Below are 23,081 nucleotides of genomic sequence, written 5' to 3'. Positions count from 1 at the left end.
GACACTTTCTCCGAAATGGTAGGTAACACTTAGTGGCAGCTTAGCAAAACTGTAACATTGGTTTGGAATTGTATATTCCAACGTCCACTTTCTCTTACAGACTCTGAACATCAGTCTGTCTCAACCGTATGTTCTTGATGCCGTCAGTGAGGTAAAACTCAACAACTTCAGTGAGGCACAGCTTACGGATGCTGCCTTCATCAACAAGTGGTTCCAGATTAGGCTCAGACCATTTTTGTCAACAGTGTCCACAAACTTCCTCTCCTGTCTCAGTTCTAAGAACTTCAGCTGTCGGTCCTACCAAGTTGTGTAAGTATGGAGAGCAGAACTTTAGGACAGCACAGCAGGGATTTCTGTAATGCAGTCTGTTAAGAAAAAGCGTAGAATCCACAGTAAGGTCTGATCTCTTCTTATCCAACTTAGGGTGAAGGCATTTAGCGGGCAAGATCAACTCATGAAAGAGCATCAGAAATGGGCCGTCTTTAATTATTTCATCTATCCCTTCCTCTCAAGAGATGACCTTTCAGGTACAAAGAGACATTTTGCCCTCCTTGACAACAAAATGCAATAAAACAAGATCTCTTTCCAAAGTTCTGTTTTCAATCCCTTTGCTTTTTGCATTCATTGTAGATCCTGGGTGTGTTTCCAGTGCTTCTGACAGCAAAGACTGGTTACAAAAGAACTTTGGAGAGTTCCTCAACTATGCCACCTTGACAGAGCTCACAGATCTATATGCAAATTTGTCCACCGTAAGTGACATCAAACTTGCACCAGTTGTGCGTTTTTTGGGGGGTATGATGTCGCCCATCAGGCACGGGTAGTAACGGCTGGTCATTCTGGTGTTTTACAGTTCGAATCTTTGGATCTGCTGACCCCTAGCCAAGCAGCTGAACTCACTCTGACTTCTGGAGCACTGAACAGCACAAGACAAATCGACCAAGTGTTCAACCGACTAGACAATGGCGATGCTTTTGAGAACCTGGATGAGTTTCTCACAGCCCTCACTGATCGTAAGGTAAGTGACAGGCTCAAACTGTATAAAATCCCTACACAACTACACTTGCAGTGGGGTGGTATCTGTGATTTGAGGAAAGACACTGGCTTGAGATTCAATTCCGGCCTCTTGCGTGGTTTCTCTGCAGGTCGACCAAATAATTCCTGCTGTGAGAGATGTGATGATGAATCGAACCTTCCAGATCATCAGCACAGAATTCCAAGAGTTTGAGACCTCTGACTGGATAGACTGGTTTGATGTCAAGCTAGTCCCTATCCTTCCCAGTTTCACTGCTGAGATGCTAGCGGTGGCCATCAACCACACCAACTGCACCAACTACCGAGTAATGTAAGTTTATGGTTCCAAAATTGCAATTCTCCGTTGCTGTCCAACTTACTGCCCTTGCAGCCTAGAAATCAACTGTTGCCATTGGCAAATACCAAGTCAATTTCTTATCAGATATAATGTTCTCTTCTTGCAGTGTTTCAGGAATGAGCCACGTCTTCTTTGAAATGACTGCCAGCAGGAGGGAGGAAATAACAGAGGTTTTAGTCAGTTTCCTGAAGGATTCTGCTGCAGAGGTCAACACACCAGGTACATGCCCCTTCGTACACAGCTGCTTCCAGGCATGTGTTTGCAGCATGTTTTGCAGTCATTGTTTCTCAGATACAGCGGCCTCATAATATGACGGGACCTGTACCGTTTTCTTTTTCTGCTGTTCTGTGTTCAAACAGTTTGCAGCAAGGATATCCACGGTGATGCAGAATGGCTGAAAACCAACTTGGGTCAGTTCTGGAAAATGGCAAACTACTCCGACCTCAAAGACCTGAACATCTCTGGGGTAACACTATCGTTTCTTGTTCTAACGTTCAAGACTCGTAGAGCTATTGTCCATCAATTTAGATTTCTGTTTTAGGTCCAATCACAGCAGGGAAACTGCAGGAATACGACTCATATTCACAGCTAATTCCTTTTTTATTTCTCTTAGGTGGCAGTCATCGACTCCCTTTCTCCAGAACAGAAAGCACAACTGATACTGGACCCATCTGGTGGGGCTCTAGAGAATGAGACATTGGTGAAGGAAGTGATGATCGGAATGCTGTCATCTTCGGCAGAGGAGCAGCTGAATGTGTTCTTTGAGATGTTTGTCAACATCACCGAAGAGGTAAGCTGTTCTTCTGTAAAAAGTACATGTGGCATCACCCAACAAAGCAAACTTTGTGGAAATTACAGTGGAGCAATACAATTTCTACAGTAGATTTAAACCTGTTATTTTCTTCTTTTCTAGAAACAAATCGACTTCATTGAAAACGAAGCTGTGAGAGACACGATCCTGAACCTGACTTTGACTGCTCTGGCTCCCGAATTTGACGTCTTCCAGCCAAGTCAGTTTAAGTTGTGGTTCCAAGAGTATCTCGTAGTTCTTCTGGCCAGTTTCCAACCCAGCTGGCTTGACCTGATCCCCAGAAACCTCAGCTGTGATTCCTATAAGGCAATGTGAGTGACTGATTCTGTTTAGTTAACTTGGATTACTTATGGAACATGTACTGGCTCATAGAATTGGGAATAAAAATGGGGTAACAGAATGTTTTCTGTTTTACACAGTTTGAGGGGCATGGACATGAGTCTGGCAGTTCTTCCACTTGACCTGGAAGAGGGACTCAGATTGAGCAGAGAATTACTGAGCCTAATTTTGCCACAAGGTATGCAAGGGACACAAATTCCAAAAACACACAATGGTGGATTTAGCTTGCCCATTACCATAGAATAAACGCAAAATTTTCCTTTCGTCTTCTCTAGATTGCACGGCTCCCTTCCCCGTAGGAGTGGTAAGTAGTCCTCTGTAAGGAACTGCATTGTTTTATGAATGTACATGAAAACTATTACCACTGGCTAACATGCTTTCTTATCACTTGTTTTCCTTTAGTGCAAGGAGACAGTTGTATATGGTAAGAGATGAAGCATGTGCTTTCTTAATAATTCTAAACTTCCAGATCACGTGTTGCAAACATACATTTGAGTAGGCTGATGATCATTTTTATGATAAATTTCCTTTCTTTTCGCAGATAATTTTTGTCAAGAAGTAGGCGGGTAAGTCTTTGTGCTGATAAAGAATTAAAATTGTAGAACTCTGAGAAGTATTACAGGTGATATAATAGAATTTTATCCTCCACAGTCTTCCACCACAGACTGAAGCCTCTTTTGGAAATGTCTCTGAAAAACTCTGCAACATCAGCATCTCTCAATACATCTGTTCATCAGTAAGGCCTCTAAGAACCCGTTGCAAAATTCCTCTTGGCAATCCTCTCCTTATGCAGCATGTTGTCATTTACGTAACCATTTAAAATTGACTTTTTTGAACCGGTAATTAAGTTTGTTTGTTTTTTTTAGGATGAAGCTCTGTCCTCCAGTGACCTTGTCACAGTGCTGACATGTCAGCTCGCCAGCAAATTGGACTACAACACGACAGTTTGGAAGCTTTTCTTCCAAAAGTTTGAAGCATCTCTGGATGAAGCCCTAGACACTTTCTCCGAAATGGTAGGTAACACTTAGTGGCAGCTTAACAAAACTGTAACATTGGTTTGGAATTGTATATTCCAACGTCCACTTTCTCTTACAGACTCTGAACATCAGTCTGTCTCAACCGTATGTTCTTGATGCCGTCGGTGAGGTAAAACTCAACAACTTCAGTGAGGCACAGCTTACGGATGCTGCCTTCATCAACAAGTGGTTCCAGATTAGGCTCAGACCATTTTTGTCAACAGTGTCCACAAACCTCCTCTCCTGTCTCAGTTCTAAGAACTTCAGCTGTCGGTCCTACCAAGTTGTGTAAGTATGGAGAGCAGAACTTTAGGACAGCACAGCAGGGATTTATGGAATGCAGTTTGTTAAGAAAAAGCGTAGAATCCACAGTAAGGTCTGATCTCTTCTTATCCAACTTAGGGTGAAGGCATTTAGCGGGCAAGATCAACTCATGAAAGAGCATCAGAAATGGGCCGTCTTTAATTATTTCATCTATCCCTTCCTCTCAAGAGATGACCTTTCAGGTACAAAGAGACATTTTGCCCTCCTTGACAACAAAATGCAATAAAACAAGATCTCTTTCCAAAGTTCTGTTTTCAATCCCTTTGCTTTTTGCATTCATTGTAGATCCTGGGTGTGTTTCCAGTGCTTCTGACAGCAAAGACTGGTTACAAAAGAACTTTGGAGAGTTCCTCAACTATGCCACCTTGACAGAGCTCACAGATCTATATGCAAATTTGTCCACCGTAAGTGACATCAAACTTGCACCAGTTGTGCGTTTTTTGGGGGGTATGATGTCGCCCATCAGGCACGGGTAGTAACGGCTGGTCATTCTGGTGTTTTACAGTTCGAATCTTTGGATCTGCTGACCCCTAGCCAAGCAGCTGAACTCACTCTGACTTCTGGAGCACTGAACAGCACAAGACAAATCGACCAAGTGTTCAACCGACTAGACAATGGCGATGCTTTTGGGAACCTGGATGAGTTTCTCACAGCCCTCACTGATCGTAAGGTAAGTGACAGGCTCAAACTGTATAAAATCCCTACACAACTACACTTGCAGTGGGGTGGTATCTGTGATTTGAGGAAAGACACTGGCTTGAGATTCAATTCCGGCCTCTTGCGTGGTTTCTCTGCAGGTCGACCAAATAATCCCTGTTGTGAGAGATGTGATGATGAATCGAACCTTCCAGATCATCAGCACAGAATTCCCAGAGTTTGAGACCTCTGACTGGATAGACTGGTTTGATGTCAAGCTAGTCCCTATCCTTCCCAGTTTCACTGCTGAGATGCTAGCGGTGGCCATCAACCACACCAACTGCACCAACTACCGAGTAATGTAAGTTTATGGTTGCAAAACTGCAATTCTCCGTTGCTGTCCAACTTACTGCCCTTGCAGCCTAGAAATCAACTGTTGCCATTGGCAAATACCAAGTCAATTTCTTATCAGATATAATGTTCTCTTCTTGCAGTGTTTCAGGAATGAGCCACGTCTTCTTTGAAATGACTGCCAGCAGGAGGGAGGAAATAACAGAGGTTTTAGTCAGTTTCCTGAAGGATTCTGCTGCAGAGGTCAACACACCAGGTACATGCCCCTTCGTACACAGCTGCTTCCAGGCATGTGTTTGCAGCATGTTTTGCAGTCATTGTTTCTCAGATACAGCGGCCTCATAATATGACGGGACCTGTACCGTTTTCTTTTTCTGCTGTTCTGTGTTCAAACAGTTTGCAGCAAGGATATCCACGGTGATGCAGAATGGCTGAAAACCAACTTGGGTCAGTTCTGGAAAATGGCACACTACTCCGACCTCAAAGACCTGAACATCTCTGGGGTAACACTATCGTTTCTTGTTCTAACGTTCAAGACTCGTAGAGCTATTGTCCATCAATTTAGATTTCTGTTTTAGTTCCAATCACAGCAGGGAAACTGCAGGAATACGACTCATATTCACAGCCAATTCCTTTTTTATTTCTCTTAGGTGGCAGTCATCGACTCCCTTTCTCCAGAACAGAAAGCACAACTGATACTGGACCCATCTGGTGGGGCTCTAGAGAATGAGACATTGGTGAAGGAAGTGATGATCGGAATGCTGTCATCTTCGGCAGAGGAGCAGCTGAATGTGTTCTTTGAGATGTTTGTCAACATCACCGAAGAAGTAAGCTGTTCTTCTGTAAAAAGTACATGTGGCATCACCCAACAAAGCAAACTTTGTGGAAATTGCAGTGGAGCAATACAATTTTTACAGTAGATTTAAACCTGTTATTTTCTTCTTTTCTAGAAACAAATCGACTTCATTGAAAACGAAGCTGTGAGAGACACGATCCTGAACCTGACTTTGACTGCTCTGGCTCCCGAATTTGACGTCTTCCAGCCAAGTCAGTTTATGTTGTGGTTCCAAGAGTATCTCGTAGTTCTTCTGGCCAGTTTCCAACCCAGCTGGCTTGACCTGATCCCCAGAAACCTCAGCTGTGATTCCTATAAGGCAATGTGAGTGACTGATTCTGTTTAGTTAACTTGGATTACTTATGGAACATGTACTGGCTCATAGAATTGGGAATAAAAATGGGGTAACAGAATGTTTTCTGTTTTACACAGTTTGAGGGGCATGGACATGAGTCTCGCAGTTCTTCCACTTGACCTGGAAGAGGGACTCAGATTGAGCAGAGAATTACTGAGACTAATTTTGCCACAAGGTATGCAAGGGACACAAATTCCAAAAACACACAATGGTGGATTTAGCTTGCCCATTACCGTAGAATAAATGCAAAATTTTCCCTTCGTCTTCTCTAGATTGCACGGCTCCCTTCCCCGTACGAGTGGTAAGTAGTCCTCTGTAAGGAACTGCATTGTTTTATGAATGTACATGAAAACTATTACCACTGGCTAACATGCTTTCTCATCACTTGTTTTCCTTTAGTGCAAGGAGACAGTTGTAGATGGTAAGAGATAAAGCATGTGCTTTCTTAATAATTCTAAACTTCCAGATCACGTGTTGCAAACATACATTTGAGTAGGCTGATGATCATTTTTATGATGAATTTCCTTTCTTTTCGCAGATAATTTTTGTCAAGAAGTAGGCGGGTAAGTCTTTGTGCTTATAACGAATTAAAATTGTAGAACTCTGAGAAGTATTACAGGTGATATAATAGAATTTTATCCTCCACAGTCTTCCACCACAGACTCAAGCCTCTTTTGGAAATGTCTCTGAAAAACTCTGCAACATCAGCATCTCTCAATACATCTGTTCATCAGTAAGGCCTCTAAGAACCCGTTGCAAAATTCCTCTTGGCAATCCTCTCCTTATGCTGCATGTTGTCATTTACGTAACCATTTAAAATGGACTTTTTTGAACCGGTAATTATGTTTGTTTGTTTTTTTAGGATGAAGCTCTGTCCTCCAGTGACCTTGTCACAGTGCTGACATGTCAGCTCGCCAGCAAATTGGACTACAACACGACAGTTTGGAAGCTTTTCTTCCAAAAGTTTGAAGCATCTCTGGATGAAGCCCTAGACACTTTCTCCGAAATGGTAGGTAACACTTAGTGGCAGCTTAACAAAACTGTAACATTGGTTTGGAATTGTATATTCCAACGTCCACTTTCTCTTACAGAATCTGAACATCAGTCTGTCTCAACCGTATGTTCTTGATGCCGTCAGTGAGGTAAAACTCAACAACTTCAGTGAGGCACAGCTTACGGATGCTGCCTTCATCAACAAGTGGTTCCAGATTAGGCTCAGACCATTTTTGTCAACAGTGTCCACAAACTTCCTCTCCTGTCTCAGTTCTAAGAACTTCAGCTGTCGGTCCTACCAAGTTGTGTAAGTATGGAGAGCAGAACTTTAGGACAGCACAGCAGGGATTTATGGAATGCAGTTTGTTAAGAAAAAGCGTAGAATCCACAGTAAGGTCTGATCTCTTCTTATCCAACTTAGGGTGAAGGCATTTAGCGGGCAAGATCAACTCATGAAAGAGCATCAGAAATGGGCCGTCTTTAATTATTTCATCTATCCCTTCCTCTCAAGAGATGACCTTTCAGGTACAAAGAGACATTTTGCCCTCCTTGACAACAAAATGCAATAAAACAAGATCTCTTTCCAAAGTTCTGTTTTCAATCCCTTTGCTTTTTGCATTCATTGTAGATCCTGGGTGTGTTTCCAGTGCTTCTGACAGCAAAGACTGGTTACAAAAGAACTTTGGAGAGTTCCTCAACTATGCCACCTTGACAGAGCTCACAGATCTATATGCAAATTTGTCCACCGTAAGTGACATCAAACTTGCACCAGTTGTGCGTTTTTTGGGGGGTATGATGTCGCCCATCAGGCACGGGTAGTAACGGCTGGTCATTCTGGTGTTTTACAGTTCGAATCTTTGGATCTGCTGACCCCTAGCCAAGCAGCTGAACTCACTCTGACTTCTGGAGCACTGAACAGCACAAGACAAATCGACCAAGTGTTCAACCGACTAGACAATGGCGATGCTTTTGGGAACCTGGATGAGTTTCTCACAGCCCTCACTGATCGTAAGGTAAGTGACAGGCTCAAACTGTATAAAATCCCTACACAACTACACTTGCAGTGGGGTGGTATCTGTGATTTGAGGAAAGACACTGGCTTGAGATTCAATTCCCGCCTCTTGCGTGGTTTCTCTGCAGGTCGACCAAATAATCCCTGTTGTGAGAGATGTGATGATGAATCGAACCTTCCAGATCATCAGCACAGAATTCCCAGAGTTTGAGACCTCTGACTGGATAGACTGGTTTGATGTCAAGCTAGTCCCTATCCTTCCCAGTTTCACTGCTGAGATGCTAGCGGTGGCCATCAACCACACCAACTGCACCAACTACCGAGTAATGTAAGTTTATGGTTGCAAAATTGCAATTCTCCGTTGCTGTCCAACTTACTGCCCTTGCAGCCTAGAAATCAACTGTTGCCATTGGCAAATACCAAGTCAATTTCTTATCAGATATAATGTTCTCTTCTTGCAGTGTTTCAGGAATGAGCCACGTCTTCTTTGAAATGACTGCCAGCAGGAGGGAGGAAATAACAGAGGTTTTAGTCAGTTTCCTGAAGGATTCTGCTGCAGAGGTCAACACACCAGGTACATGCCCCTTCGTACACAGCTGCTTCCAGGCATGTGTTTGCAGCATGTTTTGCAGTCATTGTTTCTCAGATACAGCGGCCTCATAATATGACGGGACCTGTACCGTTTTCTTTTTCTGCTGTTCTGTGTTCAAACAGTTTGCAGCAAGGATATCCACGGTGATGCAGAATGGCTGAAAACCAACTTGGGTCAGTTCTGGAAAATGGCAAACTACTCCGACCTCAAAGACCTGAACATCTCTGGGGTAACACTATCGTTTCCTGTTCTAACGTTCAAGACTCGTAGAGCTATTGTCCATCAATTTAGATTTCTGTTTTAGGTCCAATCACAGCAGGGGAACTGCAGGAATACGACTCATATTCACAGCCAATTCCTTTTTTATTTCTCTTAGGTGGCAGTCATCGACTCCCTTTCTCCAGAACAGAAAGCACAACTGATACTGGACCCATCTGGTGGGGCTCTAGAGAATGAGACATTGGTGAAGGAAGTGATGATCGGAATGCTGTCATCTTCGGCAGAGGAGCAGCTGAATGTGTTCTTTGAGATGTTTGTCAACATCACCGAAGAGGTAAGCTGTTCTTCTGTAAAAAGTACATGTGGCATCACCCAACAAAGCAAACTTTGTGGAAATTACAGTGGAGCAATAAAATTTCTACAGTAGATTTAAACCTGTTATTTTCTTCTTTTCTAGAAACAAATCGACTTCATTGAAAACGAAGCTGTGAGAGACACGATCCTGAACCTGACTTTGACTGCTCTGGCTCCCGAATTTGACGTCTTCCAGCCAAGTCAGTTTAAGTTGTGGTTCCAAGAGTATCTCATAGTTCTTCTGGCCAGTTTCCAACCCAGCTGGCTTAACCTGATCCCCAGAAACCTCAGCTGTGATTCCTATAAGGCAATGTGAGTGACTGATTCTCTTTAGTTAACTTGGATTACTTATGGAACATGTACTGGCTCATAGAATTGGGAATAAAAATGGGGTAACAGAATGTTTTCTGTTTTACACAGTTTGAGGGGCATGGACATGAGTCTGGCAGTTCTTCCACTTGACCTGGAAGAGGGACTCAGATTGAGCAGAGAATTACTGAGCCTAACTTTGCCACAAGGTATGCAAGGGACACAAATTCCAAAAACACACAATGGTGGATTTAGCTTGCCCATTACCGTAGAATAAATGCAAAATTTTCCCTTCGTCTTCTCTAGATTGCACGGCTCCCTTCCCTGTAGGAGTGGTAAGTAGTCCTCTGTAAGGAACTGCATTGTTTTATGAATGTACATGAAAACTATTACCACTGGCTAATATGCTTTCTCATCACTTGTTTTCCTTTAGTGCAAGGAGACAGTTGTAGATGGTAAGAGATAAAGCATGTGCTTTCTTAATAATTCTAAACTTCCAGATCACGTGTTGCAAACATACATTTGAGTAGGCTGATGATCATTTTTATGATGAATTTCCTTTCTTTTCGCAGATAATTTTTGTCAAGAAGTAGGCGGGTAAGTCTTTGTGCTTATAACGAATTAAAATTGTAGAACTCTGAGAAGTATTACAGGTGATATAATAGAATTTTATCCTCCACAGTCTTCCACCACAGACTCAAGCCTCTTTTGGAAATGTCTCTGAAAAACTCTGCAACATCAGCATCTCTCAATACATCTGTTCATCAGTAAGGCCTCTAAGAACCCGTTGCAAAATGCCTCTTGGCAATCCTCTCCTTATGCAGCATGTTGTCATTTACGTAACCATTTAAAATGGACTTTTTTGAACCAGTAATTATGTTTGTTTGTTTTTTTTAGGATGAAGCTCTGTCCTCCAGTGACCTTGTCACAGTGCTGACATGTCAGCTCGCCAGCAAATTGGACTACAACACGACAGTTTGGAAGCTTTTCTTCCAAAAGTTTGAAGCATCTCTGGATGAAGCCCTAGACACTTTCTCCGAAATGGTAGGTAACACTTAGTGGCAGCTTAACAAAACTGTAACATTGGTTTGGAATTGTATATTCCAACGTCCACTTTCTCTTACAGAATCTGAACATCAGTCTGTCTCAACCGTATGTTCTTGATGCCGTCGGTGAGGTAAAACTCAACAACTTCAGTGAGGCACAGCTTACGGATGCTGCCTTCATCAACAAGTGGTTCCAGATTAGGCTCAGACCATTTTTGTCAACAGTGTCCACAAACTTCCTCTCCTGTCTCAGTTCTAAGAACTTCAGCTGTCGGTCCTACCAAGTTGTGTAAGTATGGAGAGCAGAATTTTAGGACAGCACAGCAGGGATTTATGGAATGCAGTTTGTTAAGAAAAAGCGTAGAATCCACACTAAGATCTGATCTCTTCTTATCCAACTTAGGGTGAAGGCATTTAGCGGGCAAGATCAACTCATGAAAGAGCATCAAAAATGGGCCGTCTTTAATTATTTCATCTATCCCTTCCTCTCAAGAGATGACCTTTCAGGTACAAAGAGACATTTTGCCCTCCTTGACAACAAAATGCAATAAAACAAGATCTCTTTCCAAAGTTCTGTTTTCAATCCCTTTGCTTTTTGCGTTCATTGTAGATCCTGGGTGTGTTTCCAGTGCTTCTGACAGCAAAGACTGGTTACAAAAGAACTTTGGAGAGTTCCTCAACTATGCCACTTTGACAGAGCTCACAGATCTATATGCAAATTTGTCCACCGTAAGTGACATCAAACTTGCACCAGTTGTGCGTTTTTTGGGGGTATGATGTCGCCTATCAGGCACGGGTAGTAACGGCTGGTCATTCTGGCGTTTTACAGTTCGAATCTTTGGATCTGCTGACCCCTAGCCAAGCAGCTGAACTCACTCTGACTTCTGGAGCACTGAACAGCACAAGTCAAATCGACCAAGTGTTCAACCGACTAGACAATGGCGATGCTTTCGGGAACCTGGATGAGTTTCTCACAGCCCTCACTGATCGTAAGGTAAGTGACAGGCTCAAACTGTATAAAATCCCTACACAACTACACTTGCAGTGGGGTGGTATCTGTGATTTGAGGAAAGACACTGGCTTGAGATTCAATTCCGGCCTCTTGCGTGGTTTCTCTGCAGGTCGACCAAATAATTCCTGCTGTGAGAGATGTGATGATGAATCTAACCTTCCAGATCATCAGCACAGAATTCCCAGAGTTTGAGACCTCTGACTGGATAGACTGGTTTGATGTCAAGCTAGTCCCTATCCTTCCCAGTTTCACTGCTGAGATGCTAGCGGTGGCCATCAACCACACCAACTGCACCAACTACCGAGTAATGTAAGTTTATGGTTCCAAAACTGCAATTCTCTGTTCTGATCCATTCTTCTATGTATGTACTAAATACATTGCACATATAAATGTGAATGAATTTGACCATCCGTTAAAAAGTCACAAAATCACAAGTCAATGTCTTTGATACATTTCTTGCAGTGTTTCAGGAATGAGCAAGGTGTTCTTTAAAATGACTGCCAGCAGGAGGGAGGAAATAACTAAAGTTTTATTCAATTTCCTGAAGGATTTTGCTGAAAAGCTCAACACACCAAGTACATACCATATTTGTATTGATTTTCAGTCAACATTTTTGAGATATTTTAACCTGATGATTTAACACTTTTCTTCCATTGTTAATTTTTAGTTTGCAGAAGAAGTATTCACAATGACTCTCAGTGGTTGACTGTCAACTTGGGTTCGTTCTCTACAATAGCAGACTACTCAGATCTTAAAGAACTCAACATTTCCTCGGTATTGTAGTTTAAATTTTTTTCCACATGTTTGTATTTAACAAAATAAATAAATAATAACAATAATCAATTGTTTTTACTAGGTGGCAGTTCTGGAATCCCTTTCTCCAGCACAGAAAGCAGAGCTGATTCTTGATCCAACCAGTGGGGCTCTAGAGAATGAGACGTTGGTAACGGAGGTGATGATTGAAGTTTTGTCATCGTCAGGAGAGGAGCAGCTCGATATGTTCTTTGAGACTTTTGTCAACGTCACCAAAAAGGTAAAGGTTTGCTTTGCTAATTGTATGTTCTAGCATGAGTACACTCATCGTCAAACATAGTTTCACCCAGAATTAAGTGTCAACTTGCATGGCTACTTGGAGGGAACTTACAGCTTACTGGGAACAATAAATAATTACAAAAAACTGCTATGGGCAATATTTATAGAACCACATATATATTTTCAGTCAGAGATAGCTCTTGTGATGTACCTTGCCAAAGCATCGGTGTCATCAATGCAAACTTTTGAGATTGCAAAAGTTTTCAGTCGAGCATTATCTTGCTGTTTTAAGGCATCTGATTGTGCTGTCAGAAAATAAACTATTTGCAGGACCTCATTAACTTTGGGTTGTCAGAAGATAATTTTGCGTAAGAAATTGAGAAATTAAATGAAACTGCTCCCCACATCATGACACCATGCCTTTTGCATAATCTGTCGATGCGTGACAATAAACTATTTATCTTGGTGCTTAACATGGTTCCTCCACACATGGATTTGTTGGTTGTCTCCACCAAGACAAAAGCAGAACCCATAACTAAAGATCCGTCCATGACAGTCTGGAATGCCATTAATGTGGAGTTAAGGGTGGTCAGTGGTCTGTGCCGATGTAGTCCTGCATCGTGCAGCTTTCTGTTTGCTAAATGTCCACAACCTAGATGTTGGATCACTACCTCCTTGTCAGTAAATTCGTTGGATCGCTCTTTCTGCTTCGTGTAGGGGATTTTCCCAAATCCTTCATATTGATGATGTGTGCTTTCTTCTATCCACTGCTAGCCGACAACATAATTTCCTATAATGTCCTATAGTAATATCTATACAACTGTTATGGCGTGCAGAATATCGCTAAGACCATCCCATTTCCTGGAGTACCCTACGGTATCACCCCTCTCAAACTCTTTCAAACTTGTCTGTGAGGCTTTATACTTTACATGCATAGGATGTTACTAATACAAGTAAATGCAGTTAGGTACAGAGATCAGCCCCACCTTGCTTACATCTCATTTACGGCAAAGAATGATTTAAAAAATAATTACATGTCTTAAGTATCAAACCTACCTATACCCATGCTAGTTGTTTGATTTCTTCTGGGTGCCAATTTTTTTTTGATAATGGGTGCATTGTTTCTTTTAGCTTTAACTTGCACATATAAATAGAAAATAAAATCATATTGCTCATAATAACTGGAATATATTTTCTCAATATCTACATCCACCTCTAATCTATTTTTATTTCTTTTTTGTTTTAGATGAATCTTACTAGCCTTCCTCAAGCAGTGTCAGATACAATTCTGAATTTGACAATGGATGCTCTGGTGCCCCGCTTCCAGACCTTCACTCAACAGGACTTTACCCTGTGGTTCCAGAGCTATCTCCTTATATTTCTTCCTAGGATTGGGACAAACACCCTTTCAGTCATCCCCAAGAACATCAGCTGCGACTCCTATCGAGAAATGTGAGCTCAAATTTTGGAAGAATTCACAATATTTTTCGAACTTGAACATGTTAACAAGTGCTAAAACTGAGATGGGTGTAATATGTAATTGAGATTATTAGAGAAATTCTATAGAAAATTTGGGTTATAGGCCTATGTGTGGATTAACACAACTCTATTTAACGTTTCATAATACTTCCCCACTGTATAGTTACATTTTTGATCATATGACCCCTTTAAATATCTTAATATATGTGTTAAACAACACAAACAACAACAAACTAGAAAGTAAAGTTTGTGATCAGACTTTGAATTTGTTTACCTGTGCGTGAATCTGAAGAAGCTGGTTAGCTGCAGATTCATTTTTGAGTGTTGATGGTTTAATATATAGTAACATCAACTTAAAACCACTTTTTAAGAGTGTAGAATGTAAAACAAAAGGAGAACATGATCTATAATTTAGATCATGTTCATAAGGATCATAAAGACGTTGACACAATGTTGCAATATCACTATCTTTAAAATTTGAAACATAATTCATCCATAAGACGAATTTCTAAGACGTTAATTTAAAAACGAATAAGCATTGTAACGCAAGCTGACAGAATTAGCATATAATTAACCCCCACTGTAGCGTACTTACCTACAGCACTCTCAGCTCTACTGCACAGGGTCCTGCTGAGCCCATTCCAGAACCCATAGCTTCAGCTTTCTCCCAGTACTCAGAACAGTCTCACCCAGCCAGTCCTGAAAATCACAGTATTGCTTTAATCATCATTGATCTGTATTTAATCTTACATCAGTTAAACCGCATACCAATTAATAATAATATAAATTGTAAAATTGCTGTATCATTACTTTCTCAGAATGCATTCTCCACACAAATAACTAAATAACATAATAACTAAATAAATATGATTATTACTTTTTATTCTGTTACCAAATCTAGATTATTTAGTAAAGTAACAGAAAAAAAAACATTAGAGTAATAATAATAACAACAATAAAACATCTGCAATAACTCAGGAATTAGGAATTAGTAGGGACCACATCCCAAACCAAAACTAAGTTCAAGTGCTGTATTATTGTCAGTGCTAAATAAGATAAATGCAAATTATGATATATATATATCACTGATCCTTTATTTTCTCATCACTGATTCTTTATTTTACAGAAATTACAGCAAAAACTACTAAGCAATGACAATAAATTAAATTAGACAAAACAGCTATTGTACAGCTATGCTACTGTGCATATGTGAATGAAAAAAAGTGAAAATATTCAGTCACAAAACTAATACCAAGAATTTCCAATAAGTGCATACATTTAGGAATTTTCAATTTAAAACAATTTTTTTAAATCCAAAAATTACCAGAACCTCCACAATGGTTATACAATGATGCACTCTCTGGCTTGAAGAGATCTGAGAATGAACTCTTGATTAAATACATGAATAAATATGTGATTTAACTAGTGATTCTGAAACAGATTTATAATTAGAATGTGGATTTTTAGTAAATGTTCATTTAGGAAGAAATCTACAGAGACTTTAATATTTTAAAAAGTAATCAAAATAATTGTATAATAATAATAATAATAATAATAATAATAATAATAATAATAATAATAATAATAATAATAATATCTGTATACTCTGTATAATCTGTGAACATGCTAGCTAGTTAGCTAGCATGTTCTACATGTTGACTAACTGGACTGACTCACACAGTATTAAAATAGATAATATGTAAAATAAAAAATAAAATGTTATTTATCACTTAATCTGTATTTATATCACATATTACTGCTGTAGCTACGTACCTCTCTCTTTAGCTTTTTCCTCAGGTTAGAAAAGCTAACCTGCTAATCAGCTCTTAAAGTGACTGCGCTGTTTTTAATCCCATGTTTCAAATCACATTAAATTTTACTCGTTTTATCATGAAGACAGAATATATGATAATTTAATATAAAGCACATTTATGTTCTATAAAATTAATATTAAAAACAATGTCTTGGCTTGACTGTATTACCACAGAAATTCGCTAACGCTAAGCTAGTTAGCAGGGCTGTATTATTAAAATATTGCTTTATGAGGTAAATGTATGATTCAATTGGCACTTCATAGACAAACATGTGACTAGATTAATAAATCTGAAGTAACTTTATGATAAGACTAGAATATTTAAGGTAAATGTGTTACAAGCTAGACTATTTAAGGTGGATTTTTCTTTAGCAGGGTTAATATAAGCAAATATTTTCTTTAAATGTTTATCTATGAAGCATTTTAAGGTAACTTTAATCTTTGAAAGGGTAGCTAGCTAGCTATATTATAGAAATCCCTTGAAAATATTTTAAATATCTGTAAATATGCTGTTCCAAGCTAGCTTTAGCTAAGTAGCAAGTACAAGTGGGCTAACTTTGCTACCTAAAACAGTACAAATACACAGATTTAAAATACACAAAAATAATATATAACTTTAACAGGCAGGGGATCCTCCATATGGACACTTTTTACATTATTTAAGGTTTTATCTGTATTTTATATCAGATATCACTGCTGTAGCTACATACCTCTCTCTTTAGCTTTCTCATCAGACTGAGGGAGAGAAGCTAACCCGCTAATCAGCTCTTAAAGTGACTGAGCTGTTTTTAATTTCATGTTTCAAATCACATCAAGTTTTACTCATTTTAAGAAAAAAGAAAATATAATAATTTAACATGAAGCAGATTTATATATTATAAAATAAATATTAAAAACTATGTTTTGACTGTATTAGCACAGAGTTCACTAATGCTAGGCTAGTTAGCAGGGCTGTATTACCCATTACTCTGCATTTCTGAAGAAAATACAGCTTTATGAGGTGAATGTATGATTAATTCGGCACTTCAGAGACAAACATGTGACTAAATTAATAAATCTGAAGTAATTTTAAGATAAAAACAGTATATTTAAGGTAAATGTGTGACTAGCTAGACTATTTAAAAATTTTGATATCTGTAAATATGCTATACCAAGCTAGCTTCAGCTAACTAGCAAGTTAGCTAGCTAACGAGTCTATTCTACAACTGCGCTGCCTCAAACAGTACAAATACATAGATTTAAAAGATAAAATATAACTTTAACAGGCAGGGGATGCTCTGTATGAACATTTTGTATATTATTTAAGGCTTAATCTGTATTTTATATCACATAACACTGCTGTAGCTACATACCTCTCTCTTTAGCTTTCTCCTCAGACTGAGGGAGAGAAGCTATCCCGCTAATCAGCTCTTAAAGTGACTGAGCTGTTTTTAATCTCATGGTTTTACTTGTTTTAGCACAAAGAAAGAATATATAATAATTTAATATGAAGCAGATTTATAATATATTATACAAAAACATACATAAAATAAATATTAAAACAATGTCTTGGCTTGACTATATTAGCAAGAGCTTGCTAACGCTAAGCTAGCTAACAGAGTTGTACTATTACTCTGCATTTCTGAGGAAAATATAACTTTATGAGGTGAATGTATAATACAATTATAATTAAATCAGTGCTTCTGGGATAAAAATTGTGACTAGATTAATAAATGTAAAGTAATCTTTTGATATAAATAGCATGTTTATAGCAATTGTCTTTAAATGTTTATCTATAAAGCATTTTAAGGTAACTTTAATCTTTGAAAATGGAGCTAGCTGGCTATATTTTAGAAATTCCTCAGATAATATAGAAAAAAAAAATTAATATCTGTAAATATGATGTGCCAAGCTAGCTAGCTAAGGAGTCTAATCTAGGAGTGGGCTAACTGCGCTACCTAAAACAGTCCAAATACACAGATTTAAAAGATGAAATATAACTTTAACAAGCAGAGGATGCTCTGTATGAACACTTTACATTACTTAAGTTTTAATCTGTATTTATTATCACATATCACTGCTGTAGCTACATACCTCTCTCTTTATCTTTCTCCTCAGACTGAGGGAGAGAAGTTAACCCGCTAATCAGCTCCTAAAGTGACTGAGCTGTTTTTAATCTCTCACACTTCAAATCACAGGTTTTACTCATTTTAGCACAAAGAAAGAAAATATGATGATCTAATATGAAGTAGATACATATTATAATATTAAATATAAACTATAAACAAAATAAATATTAAAAACATGGTTTTAGCTTGATTATTTTAGAGTGCATTTCTGAGGAAAATATAACTTTATTAGGTGAATGTATAATAAAATTATAATTAAAGCAGCGCTTCTGGGATAAATACCGGATTAATAATTCTGAAGTCATTTTATGATTACAGTAAAGCCTCTATATTAAATGTGTGACTAGCTACACTATTTAATGTGGATTATTTTTAGCAAGGTACGCTAACGCTAATAATTCTTAAGAATTTTTTTTTTAGCATACAATATATTGATGATCAAACTACATGCATTTTAAAAATGATGTTATTTGAAATTATATTTGAATAACGTGTTTACATGTGCATTATGTGTAGGTGTGAAGAATGTACATTTAAATCAGACATTAATATGTTTAATTATTATGTTAATGTTAGATTATTTACTTTTTGTGTAATGGGAAAATACACTTTAGTTGTACAAAATTGTAACTAAAACATAGTTATATTTTATAAGAACTATTTGACTTATGATTAATATAAAGGGTAACACTAAGAAAAAGCAAATACATTAAATAGCTAAATAGTTGAAACAGGTAGTCTAACATTATACATTTATTAAAGCACTGTAGTAATTAGGTTAATGCTTTCCCTCCTGGTGAGACACTTGTTTTGTTTCATCGTTCAGTTATTTCCTGTAATGTTTCTAATCCCTTACTGCTTTCTCATTTCCTTACAGAGTAAAAGGGTTCAATAATGTGTACAGTGACCTCTCAATCACACAGTCTGGACAGATCTTCAGTTTCATACAAGACTACCTTCAGTACAACTCTGGTAAAGGTGTGTGTTTTGGGTTACATTTGATGTATGTTAGTGTGTACTGTATGTAGTGAATTGCTTCATTTGACCAGCCTCTAATCTCTTTGAATAGGAAGAAACCAAAATACTGGAAACTGAAGGTCAAATTCCTGTTTCCAAATCAAGTTTTAATTCACTGAACAAATCTGGTTAAAACCGTATGAACAGTTTGTAGCATTTGGATTTCAATGATGCACAAAAAGTACTGCACTTGTGCAGATTTCCTTATCGAGGAGGGTGTTCCCCTTTAGCATGTTGAACCTCCTCCACTCGCGGCAGAAGCAGCAAGATGATTGGTTCATATTGTTGAAAGGTGGAGCTTTATTAGTAAACAGATGCCATGATGAACCTGTCGAGAATTTTTAACCAATGACTTGTTTCCTCACTTAATAATGCTGTCTCTACATGAGTTCTAGAGTTTTCTAAAAAAAATTCCCTGTTTTTTCCTCTCTATAGAATCACTTGGTCTGAGTTGCTATAGTGGCGGGAGCTTCTTTGTCTTCCTCAAGAGCTTCTTCCTCAGTTTTGGGTTTCCTGACCTGAGTGGAGTTCTGTCCATCATCCCGGCCAACCGACAGAAAGAGGTACTGCTGACTTTAAACCTGCTGACTTAAAGCCAGTCACACAGTCAATGATGCAGTCTTTAATACAGCCAACAGCCATCCAGTACATGAGTAACCCAGTCAGACCAGTAGTACTGTTACTAACCAGTCCATGAGTAACCCAGTCAGACCAGTAGTACTGTTACTAACCAGTCCATGAGTAACCCAGTCAGACCAGTAGTGCTGGTTTATCTCTCTCTCTATAGTAACTGTGTTTCTTCTCTCTGTTCTGTAGCTGTTGGGATCCATCTCTCCAGGAGAACTGAGCCAGTTTCTGAATGGGACGAACACAGTGGGTAACGGGTCAGATCTCTGCACATTCCTCAACAACTACAACAGTATTGACCAGTACCTGGAGAAGGTACACCTGTGTTCATCCCCCTTTCTCCCTCTACCTTTACTCTCAGTCTTCTTCCTTCATTCTGTCCTGCTGTTTCTCCCTCAGTTTGACTCTTTCAGATGTATTTAATGCAGTAATCCATATTTAAAGCTCTCTGTTCTCTCCATTCCTCTCTCTATCTCTTCTTTCCTCCCTCTGGATCTCTGTGCAGGAGCCGGTTGTATCTGCAGCTGTGGGCAGGCAGACGTTGGCATGTGTTTGGTCTCGTGCTCTCAGTGCTTCGTCTCAGGATGAGGTGGATCAGTGGTTTAATGTCAGACTGGGTCGGTACCTGCCCTTCCTCACCTCTCAGCTCATCAACTCCACTCAACTCAGCGGCGCCTCCTGCCTGTCCTACAGGAAACTGTGAGTCTGTGTTTGGTGTGGTGTTAAATCATTCTATCATTGTTAAGAATTACATCTTTCTGTGATCTAAAAATAACATATTATTATTATTATTCTGATCAGGGTTTCAGTTCTGGGGAGCAACTATAATTTCTCAGGCACTGATTTCACCCCAGCTGATGTCTACAGCTCTATAAAGTCTTATCTGAACAGCAGTGGTAAGCACAGCTACATTTATCTCTTTCTATCTCTCCCTCTGTATGTTCATCTGTACTCTGGAGTCTCTACACATTTATTAAGTTTATATATAAACGTGTGTCTGTGGTTTATGTATGTGAGCATATCTGTATCTTGTAGATGGATCTCCACGCTGTTATAACCCCTCTGATCCCCTTCTGAACTCCACTGCCTGGTTTTCTAACAACATTGGATTCTTCATCACCTTCATCACCCTCACTGACCTCCAGTCCTTTGTATCAGAGGACAAGGTAACAAACACACATCCTCTTATCTTTATTTGTGTTAGTAATCGCGGTAATATGAACACACAGGTCATTGAGGTTGTTTTATTGTGTTTTGTAGATCGGTGTGTTCCTGGAAAACCCACAGAATCTCCAGCTGTTTAACAACTCAGCAATTTCAGTCGACGTCACCAAATACTACAGCTCCCAGTTATTTATCCAGAACCCCGCCATTGACCTATTCAGGTAAAACACCTACACACTGAATACTGCAGCTCTGTTTTATACATCCATAATCCTGTTTTCAACCCTCTCAGGTAACACACTACATCTTTAATACTTCTAACCATCCATTTACTGTATTTCGTTTGGTAGGTTGCCAGCTGGGCTTTTGTGTGGAGCTCCTGGATCAGCTTTTGTGTCTCTTGGAGCTATAAACAGTCAGAACATTTTGGAGATCATCAACAAGTTCTGCAGTGGAATTGATCCAGAGGTACTTAATTGAACTCTTCAGAAAGACGTAATAAACTTTTGTAAGAAATGTCAACCAGAAAGATACATTAGTCATTCCATTAGATGACTTTTATAAGTATATTTTTGTCTTTTTCTCTGTCTTACCTCTCTCTCTTTTCTCACAGGTCTCAGCAGCACTAGTCACAAACTTCCCCACTATATCCACCTCCACCATCCAGACACTTGGAAACCAGAGTGTTGGTCTGACACAGGGTCAGATATCCACTCTGACCCCCACTGTGATTAACAGCACTCTGCCTACACTCAGCACCGTCACAGGCTGGAACCAGGGTCAGGCCAATGCCCTCATCAAAATCATCATTAATGCAGGATTCAAGGTGAGTTTACACTGCTGCACACTTGAGTAATTTTTAATTTATTTTAATACTTTACATCAAGTAAATGTATCTTATCTTGAGCATCCAGAACTTTACATTTGCTTCAAGAACATAATTCAGCAGTTACACTGTTTGCCAGTTGATCATTAGATTATTCTTTCATGGAAATGCTGCTTATAGAGTCTGTCCTAATCTGAAAATGTACTTGTTGTTTGGAGGAACAGGTTACTGTTGCATTAAACCATCAACTTTACAAGAGAAGGAAAGGAGATGCCCTTAACTTGTAAATCCAGACTGGATGGAGTGACACTAGCCAAGTAAAAGGCAAAAACTGGTTTATTAACAGGCAGAAAACCAGATATAATAACCAGAAAAGCCAGGCAAACAAAACTCTCACCAGCTACAGGAACCGTAGTAGTATAAACAGTCCAGGATCGTTACCAAAAGACCAACAAAAGTCCAACAATGTATCAAATCCAAATAGGGGCAAGACATAAGACAAAACCGATAAACAGAAAAATTAGGTTGTAATGAGAGACCAATAGGAAAATACAATATATAAATGCTCAGTACGCAATGAAAAGTCGACAATACCTTGCAACATTTGTTTACAAACTGCAGCCTTATATACAGGATGTAGATGATAGTGAACCATAACTTCCTCAGAACACAGGTGACCCTGAGCGTTGGAGCATAGCATGATTGGTTGAAGGCAAATGGGTGATGGCAAAAAAGGGCTAAAATGGAAATGCACAACTTTTACATGGCATTGATGATATTCTATAACCTATATGCTATAAACCACCACTGATCTTCCTACATTGTTACACTTTAGATTGTAATAAGTGTGATTTCTGATATATTCTGATACTTATCATTGGATGTTGTTCTGACTACTTAACAGATCAACAGCACCTCTTCTCTGTTGACTCTGGGAACACTTATCGGGGGCGTTCCCTCTGCAACCATCAAGAACATTGCAGCCGATCAGCTTCTGACTGCATCCCAAGATCCAACCTTCATCAGCAACATTCTGACAACACCAGCGATACTACAAGCGATATTCACATACAAGGTAGACACATACACATTCACGAACTCAAATAAAAGGTACAATTGGAAATTGGAAACAACAGGTGCAGAGAGCGGGGGCAGTCCGAAAGACTTGACATCATGTCTGTACTGGAGAGTCCAGGTTCAAACCATTGACTTCCTCTAAGGCTAGTGATATACCTGCTGTTCGGCCATGTGGTCATTTAGGCAACCAGCTGCATTGTGAATGTAACTTCACTTTTTAGCACATACCTATGTGTTATATGTAATACTGGGGCTTCCAATAAAGGCTTTCATATGCCACAGTACACTTTGTGAGTAAACTTTCTTCGTAAGGTACAGCATATAGTCTAATATTCAAACCAGCAGATGTTTTACCTAGATAGAAC

The 23,081-nt window shown here is 39.2% G+C and overlaps 1 protein-coding gene and 1 long non-coding RNA gene across 2 annotated transcripts in view; both read left to right on the top strand.

Moving 5' to 3' along the window:
- The window catches only part of LOC103031902 (uncharacterized), a 58,951-nt gene that overhangs the window by 9,902 nt on the left and 25,968 nt on the right, over positions 1 to 23,081 (top strand). The window contains exons 4-17 of the mRNA XM_049469925.1: positions 12,036 to 12,148; positions 12,241 to 12,347; positions 12,430 to 12,606; positions 13,852 to 14,057; positions 18,883 to 18,983; positions 19,458 to 19,585; positions 19,839 to 19,964; positions 20,155 to 20,348; positions 20,451 to 20,545; positions 20,685 to 20,815; positions 20,910 to 21,034; positions 21,164 to 21,281; positions 21,427 to 21,639; positions 22,544 to 22,714. Of these exons, the coding sequence (XP_049325882.1) occupies positions 12,036 to 12,148; positions 12,241 to 12,347; positions 12,430 to 12,606; positions 13,852 to 14,057; positions 18,883 to 18,983; positions 19,458 to 19,585; positions 19,839 to 19,964; positions 20,155 to 20,348; positions 20,451 to 20,545; positions 20,685 to 20,815; positions 20,910 to 21,034; positions 21,164 to 21,281; positions 21,427 to 21,639; positions 22,544 to 22,714 (2,005 nt within the window). The remainder of the gene's footprint in view (positions 1 to 12,035; positions 12,149 to 12,240; positions 12,348 to 12,429; positions 12,607 to 13,851; positions 14,058 to 18,882; positions 18,984 to 19,457; positions 19,586 to 19,838; positions 19,965 to 20,154; positions 20,349 to 20,450; positions 20,546 to 20,684; positions 20,816 to 20,909; positions 21,035 to 21,163; positions 21,282 to 21,426; positions 21,640 to 22,543; positions 22,715 to 23,081) is intronic.
- LOC125785773 (uncharacterized) lies at positions 2,921 to 3,344 on the top strand. Its single transcript, XR_007428127.1, has 3 exons — positions 2,921 to 2,943; positions 3,061 to 3,085; positions 3,171 to 3,344. It is a non-coding gene; the product is annotated as an uncharacterized LOC125785773 (long non-coding RNA).

The sequence above is a fragment of the Astyanax mexicanus genome, chromosome 21 (assembly GCF_023375975.1).
Source record: "Astyanax mexicanus isolate ESR-SI-001 chromosome 21, AstMex3_surface, whole genome shotgun sequence".
NCBI lineage: Eukaryota > Metazoa > Chordata > Actinopteri > Characiformes > Acestrorhamphidae > Astyanax > Astyanax mexicanus.
This window is presented reverse-complemented; position numbering and strand designations above follow the sequence as displayed.